This window comes from Danio rerio, chromosome 6 (assembly GCF_049306965.1).
Source record: "Danio rerio strain Tuebingen ecotype United States chromosome 6, GRCz12tu, whole genome shotgun sequence".
NCBI lineage: Eukaryota > Metazoa > Chordata > Actinopteri > Cypriniformes > Danionidae > Danio > Danio rerio.
Genome location: NC_133181.1, coordinates 220,001 through 227,500, shown reverse-complemented (window position 1 = coordinate 227,500; position 7,500 = coordinate 220,001). Strand labels below are relative to the sequence as shown.

Here is a 7,500-nt window from a genome sequence, read left to right as displayed (position 1 = left end):
AACTGATCAACTACACTGGCTGTGTGTGTGTGTGTGTGTGTGTGTGTGTATATATATGGGTGTTTCCCAGTTCTAGATTGCAGCTAAAAGGGCATTCGCTGTGTAAAACATATGCTGGAATAGTTGTTGATTCATTCCGCTGTGGCGACTCCTGATGAACACGACAGTAAGCCAGAGGAAAATGAATGAAATATATTTTATTAATTAAATTAAACAATTTTACACTTGTATGTTGGTACTTTGTGTGTGTGTGTGTGTGTGTGTATCTCTCCTATTGGTTATGTGTATGTTTTTCATGCAGTTTATTTTCTTTATTTTCTTATTATTAGTCTTGTTCAGCGCTCTGGTTTACACTAGTGTTTCTACGTGTGCTTTATAAGTCATCATAATGAACACATGAACAGTCCAGAACAGCTCATGACTCTTGACCTCAGATGACATTAAATTATCAAACAAAGTTAAATCTTAAATGGTTGTACTCCATGTTAAATAATAATAATGGTAATTATTATTAATAACAACATTAATATTAAAAAATAACAATAATAATAATAATGATAGCACCTGATCCCGCAGGCGTTGCAGAGCGGTGTCCCGTCTTCAGCATCTCTCCAAAGTGGAGTCTTCCTGGTGCGGCAAGATGCACAGATCTTACTGCCTGAACACACACACACACACACACACACACACACACACACACACACACACACACACACACACTTTATGAAGCATCTCCTTTTCCTCCACTGAGTGCGTTTACAGGTTTTCTGCTTCGGCATCCATAGCAGGAACATTCTTCACAATATCTTCCTTTGGGTTCAGCAGAGGAAAGAAGCTGACAGATGTGGAGCAGGTGATGTGATTGCGCTCATGTCTGGCTGAACGTCTCTTTATAGTGTATGAACTCAGATGAATGCATGAATCATGTGGTAATAGAACTTTGTGTGATTGTCAAATCAAAGGCCCTGATTTAAGTAGACCAGCTGACCAATCAGAGCAGAGCTGGCCTTCAGAAGGAACAGGTTTACACACCTGAAGACCCAAACTCACTCGCACAGTCTATAATTAAAGGATTACCCCCAAACATCTGCTGTTAAACACATGCTCCTGACCTCCTCTACACGGCTGGAGGAGACTCCACACTATCGGCACACTTTAAACTGCAGCCTGACCACAGCCCGGACTCACAGAACATGACCCGAGCAGCAGAGTGTGTGTGTGTGGCGGCCCCTGCTGGTGGTGTGTGTTACTGACCGCTCAGGCTGCAGGGGTCGCTCTCCTCCTCTGAGCTGCTGCTCCTCTGAGCGGAGTGTAGAGATCTACAGCGGCTCCTGCGGCTCCTCCAGAGGCTCAGCTCCTCACTGAACATCACACACACACACACACACACACACACACACACACACACACACACACACACACACACACACACACACACACACACACACACACACACACACACACACACACACACACACACACACACACACACACACACACACACACACACACACACACGTCACATGATTAACAGATTTACTGTATAAAACACATGACACCTGTGGAGAACCTTGACAGAACCTCCTCAGTGGAGTATGAATGCGTCTACATCACCTGTAGTTGGAGGTGATGAGCAGTCGGCTCCGCCCCGCTCCGGGCTCCAGCTGCGGGGTCATGCGGAAGGTCACGGCCTGCAGCTCAGGGTCCTGCGGGTCGGGGCTGCGTGCAGGACGGGGCTGCTTCCTCCGGCGGCACACACACTCCTGCTGCTGCTCCTGGAGGACGTTATTATTCAGATCCGGCAGACGACGACACACACTCTCAGACACCAGACAGGAAGTGATGTCACAAGATTTCCCTGTGGATGGAGCAGCAGAAGGTTCTTCAGTGGTGAGCGCAGACGTGTGTTCTCCAGAACAGCTCTGACCCGCCGCCGGCTCTCTAGAGTTCAGATCAGTGTGTTCAGAGCTGTACAGCGGAGCGACCGGCACACACACGGAGGACACATGTGAGGAGGGCAGATCCACCTGACCGCTGACCTCACAGTCGGACCGATGATCTGTCTGACCTCTGACCTCACAGCCGGACCGCAGCAGCCGCTCGCACTGCTGGTTGATCAGGCACATCACCTCCCATGCACTGCTGTGGTCAGACCCGCGCACCACTGTAAACGAGCCTGTGACCTCTGACCTGGGGCCTGCGGTGACCTCTGAGCTGCCGTCTGCGGTGTCCCCGGGGCCGGAGCGCTCCTCGTCTGCAGGCGCGGGCAGGTTTGTGGCCTCCTGAAGCAGCAGCAGGACGGAGGAGTGCGGGACCTGCAGCAGCTGCACATCCTCTGAGGAACTCATGATCCCTGAAGAGCAGAAGATCCCACACTTATGAACAGACAGAAAACAACGGACAATCCAGCCCAGCATTACTCACATGCCTATAACCCTCACAACACAAACCATATTTACATATTTTTCAGATATTTAGATATTTTCAAGATGTCATATTTTTGTGGGCGTCACGGTGGCTCAGTGGTCTGCACTGTGGCCTCACAGCTAGAAGGTCGCTGGTTCGAGTCTCGGCTGGCTATAGGGGAACTGATGAACTAAACTGGCTGTAGTGTATGAGTGTGTGTGTGTGTGTGTTTGTGTATGGGTGTTTCCCCAGTACTGTTTGTGGCTGGAAGAGCATCCGCTGTGTAAAAATATGCTGGAATAGTTGGTGGTTCATTCCGCTGTGGTACCCCTGATAAGTAAAGGACTAAGCTGAAGGAAAATGAATGAATTTAATGTTTAATCAGTTGTGTCTCAGCCAAATATTGTCCTAAAGCAAACCATCATCAGTGGAAAGTGCAATTATTCAGCTGTCAGATTACGGACACTTACGACTTAACTCAGGGCCACAGCAATTTGTCCTCATTTGTCCTATTTTGACTGCTATGCCATTATAAATTGTGAAAACAATCCATCGAAGGAGGCTTTAACACAAAAGAAAAAATATCTATTTAAATGAATGATATTTAAATGACAATAGGCTAGCTTTAATTTAAAACTGTAACAGATTCCTATATTTTTCCAATGATATGATGTAATTGATATATTTAGTAAAAATGCTTTTGGTAATTCAGAAAATGTGGTTATTATGAGGACTATTCGACAAACTAATCCAGCAAATGATAACGTTAGTGGTTAAAACACAGCCCATTTAAAACTCATAACTGAATAGAAAATGAGGCGAATAACTGCAAAAAGCTCCACTTTTTAAGAAAAATAACCATTTATTTCACCAGGTTGGCTGCCGGCCTGTAACTCGGGTAATGTTAAAACAGAAAAAAAGAAACAAATAAAAGTTTACATTTACCTCAGGCTGAGTAACCCATCGCTTTACTAATGAGCCATGAGCACAACAGATTTACATTATCGCGACGCTTCATCAATATAAAGACATGTGAGGAGGACAGTCTCGCAGAATTATTGATTACAGGTCAACAAATACACTATTAGAAATATTCTCTCGAGTTCATCAGTCAGAGAATTAAACCTGAGCTCACACAAACCTGCCTGAGGCGGACTCTCCACGGCGGAATATCAAACACAGGCCGCAGCTGCGCGTGCCCGTCTGTATTACAATGTAGCAGATCGCGGAATTTCCCCTCAGAAGTCGCTACAGTGTAGCAGTCAATCTCCCGCGCGCGGCAACAGCACAGCGTTCCCGAGCAGCAGCAGGTGAGAGAGTGTGTGAGGACTTCGCGAGTTTATTGAGCGTTTGTGAAGAAATATAAACCGAATAAACTCACCGCTCCGCCATCAGCCCCGCCGCTTCACGTGTAGATCAGACTGTCACGTGACTCGGTAATTATGTGCAGGTGTTGCGCATCTCACCTGTGCCACACACACACACACTCCAGATTCACTCCATTAAAACACACACTCATCACAGTGCAGAGTTATTGTCAATAGGTTAGCTTTATTAATCTGAAACTCTGACATGTCATACATCAGTCATCATCTTCAGTGCGGTACAGAGAGTGTGCGCATGGTGACCTGAGCTGAGAGTGTGTCCCCAGCAGAACTCCTCACCAATGATCATCTGCAGACTCCTCCAGCACACCTCATGCTCACAATCAGCTGTGATGGGGAAAGTTTCCCTGGTGAAGAACACACTCATATTCACTTCACAGATCAGAAGCTGAAGGCCGCGTTAACTCCTGTACACAGGCGGTTCCTCTGAGAAGACCAATCAGTCTTACAGTGATGGGAATCTGCAGGATCAGGAACATCCGGGCTGACATCACGCTTAACTTTAGTCACACATCATAAGAGAGAGAGAGACGGCTCTGCTGCGTTCAGTGTCTGTGTGTGTATATGTATGTATGTATGTGCGTGTGTGTGCCATCTGTAATAAAGGATGATGGACGGCGGATCCTCATTTCTGCATTTCCCACAATGCTGTGCAGCTCTCAGTGTGGTTTGGGCACGTGTCCGTCCACGTAGAAGTTGCGTGTGACTTTGGGCAGCGTGAGCTCCATGCCATCCAGCTCCGGCGTCAGGATGATCTGGCAACCCAGACGAGAGTTCTCCTGCAGCAGGGGCGCCATGTCCAGCATATCATCCTCCCTGCACACACACACAAACATCAGTAACACACACACGCACGCACGCACTCAGAGAATGTGCTGCAGGAGTGTCTTTACCTCTCCTCCGGTTCGGGCAGTCTGTCGTAGTGTCCGCTGCTGACGTAGACATGACAGGTGGAGCAGGCCAGAGACGCCTCACAGGCTCCTACGCACACACACACACACACACACACACACACACACACGTGATCTGATCAGGTATATAGATGATGGTTCCATGTTTAAAGCACAGCACATGTGTACATTGACTGACAGTGTGTGATTGTACAAGTGTGGCCTTCTTGAGTTGAAAAACAGCTGAAATCTGCTGAATATTAAAGTTAATAGACAAGAAGCAGAAGCGCAGCATATATTCACAAACTGACTAATTTCCAAAGTGATCCTCTTCTTAGGCATGTTCATCTCAATAAACGTGTCCTCCTCCAGCTGATGATGTTACTCTGCAGAACATGTCTGTCTGATAATAATCGACACTCTGAGCTGCTGTAGTGTTTAGAGTGAGCAGATGAGGAGGAGCTGACCAAATGATCAGGGATCTGCACTGTAGGTGTTCAGTCATTGAGCATCAGTGTGTGTGTGTGTGTGTGTGTGTGTGTGTGTGTGTGTGTGTGTGTGTGTGTGTGTGTGTGATTAGTGATGGAGTTAAACGCACCCTCCAGATCGATGCCGTGTTTGTGTGCCAGATAGAGGACGTTATCACCGACCCGCGCCTGGACGGGGATCCTGCGGCCCGAACGGTCGATGTAAACCACATTGACACTGCAGAGCATACACACACACACACACACACACCATCATCATCATCATCATCATCATCATCATCATCATCATCATCATCATCATCATAGTTTTTAAATGCTAAAATCCATAAGCAGATCAGAGTGTCTCTGGAGTGTAAAGCCGGAGCATTGATGTACAGCGCTGAAGACTCGTCGGGTTTCATGTGTATATGCTGGCCCGTAGCCGGCCTGGTGTAAGGGGGTTCTCTTTTTCTCAAAAGTGGACCTCACTGCAGCTATTCTGCCCATTTCCTTGTTGATTATGAGGTTTACATGCTGCATTTTAAGCACTTTTCCTGGATTATCTTGTCGAATAGTTATTAAAACCACCCTTTCTGATGTACCAACAACATTTAAATAAAGAAATAATATAATAATATGTAGAGAAGAGCATGGCTTATTTCAACAATACAAATGTATTACATCAAATATCATTAGACAAAGATATCAATCTGTTCATGTACAGTAAAAAAGGCTGGCCTATTAGCGTTCATTCATTCATTTTCTTTTTTGGCTCAGTCCCTTTACTGATCTGGGGTCTACACGGCAGAATGAACTGCCAACTATTCATGCATACGTTTTACACAGTGGATGCCCTTCCAGTTGCAACCTAACACTGGGAAACACCCATACACACACACACACACTCATACACTATGGCCAGTGTAGTTGATCAGTTCCCCTATAGCGCATGTGTTTGGACTGTGGGGGAAACCGGAGCACCCGGTGGAAACCCACACCAACACGGGGAGAACATGCAAACTCCACACAGAAACACCACCTGACCCAGCCGAGACTCAAACCACCTTCTTGCTGTGAGGTGATCGTGCTGCCCACTGTGACTCCCCTATGATCATCTATAGGCTAATAGGGAGCGGGCAGCACGTTCACCTTCCTCCATCAGACTCTGACACACTGAACTTGGCAGTTTTGCACCGACAGCCAACACTGGAGTCCCCCCGGTCCTAAAGCCTTTCCTGATGGGTTATTTTCACAATTCATTATGGGATAGCAGTCTAAATAGGACAAATGAGCTCACATTTAGGACAAATTCTGGACCTCTGTCAGTGAGCGGTGGGTCTTCTGAACCAGTCGTACCCCTCCGCCTGGCTACAGGCCTGATATGTGCACACAGAACAGATCAGAGCCATGCACACTCTCTATAACCATTCATTCATTCATTTTCTTGTCGGCTTAGTCCCTTTATTAATCCGGGGTCGCCACAGCGGAATGAACCACCAACTTATCCAGCAAGATTTTTACACAGCGGATGGCCTTCCAGCCGCAACCCATCTCTGGGAAAATAACCATTCATCAAAGAGTAATTTGACTGCATTAGTCAGACAGGGCGGACAACTGCTGTTACTTCACATCACTCAGACTCTGTGCTGAACACTGTTAACACTGCATTTCTCTGCTCTCCTGTATTTATTCATGCTTGTCATTTGTTTACTACACTTCATGCACATTCACTTCCCACAGCATCATCTAGATCAGTCAAATCACCATTCATCAATCAACTCTTAACAAACAGCAGTCTTCATGTGATCTAGTGACAAACACACACGCATGCACACACACACACACACTGCTGTATTGGACACTCACATGTGCTCCTGCGCATGCGCGTCCTCTTCAGGTGCGCTGCTGTCTTCACTCTGACACACACCTGTTGGACACAAACAGCAGCGGCTCACTAAACCAGTAATCTACTCTGTGTGTGTGTGTGTGTGTGTGTGTGTGTGTGTGTGTGTGTGTGTGTGTGGGACGCACCGATGCTCGTCCTCAGCCGTCTGCTTGGCGCAGAAAACCCGTCGACTGCTCTCCTCACTGCGGCGCCGGTGCACCGGTTTAACCGGAGGAGCGGACAGACTCTGCAGACCGGAGATATCCGGTTTAACCGCTGGGTAAAATTCACGCCCGCCCGCACCGCCGCGGCCGCCGCCATGACACTGTTTTCATCACGTGATCCGCGCTGGCCAATAGCGGGTATGGAAGGCCATTGGTCTTCCATAAGCGAGCGACCTGTGCGTGATGACGACACCACCGTTACCTCACTGCCGCGGAGCTCTCATGATTGATGAAGCACTGATC

General features: G+C 47.4%; 2 protein-coding genes across 4 annotated transcripts in view; both read right to left on the bottom strand.

Moving 5' to 3' along the window:
* Window positions 1-3,824, bottom strand: part of zglp1 (zinc finger GATA like protein 1) — a 4,330-nt gene extending 506 nt beyond the window's left edge. Inside the window, exons 1-4 of one of the 3 annotated variants that reach the window (XM_068221795.2) lie at window positions 3,788-3,824; window positions 1,615-2,353; window positions 1,255-1,361; window positions 565-658 (exon numbers count right to left, since the gene is read on the bottom strand). In XM_068221795.2, coding sequence (XP_068077896.2) covers window positions 565-658; window positions 1,255-1,361; window positions 1,615-2,348 — 935 coding nt within the window. In that variant the 5' untranslated portion in view covers window positions 2,349-2,353; window positions 3,788-3,824. 3 annotated transcript variants of the gene reach the window in all.
* Window positions 3,825-3,937: 113 nt separating this feature from the next.
* On the bottom strand, window positions 3,938-7,388 carry fdx2 (ferredoxin 2). Its single transcript, NM_001076664.2, is given in 5 exon segments — window positions 3,938-4,607; window positions 4,685-4,772; window positions 5,280-5,386; window positions 7,015-7,075; window positions 7,180-7,388. Coding segments are annotated over 5 exon segments (588 nt in total). The 5' UTR covers window positions 7,355-7,388; the 3' UTR covers window positions 3,938-4,450.
* Window positions 7,389-7,500: the final 112 nt, after the last annotated feature.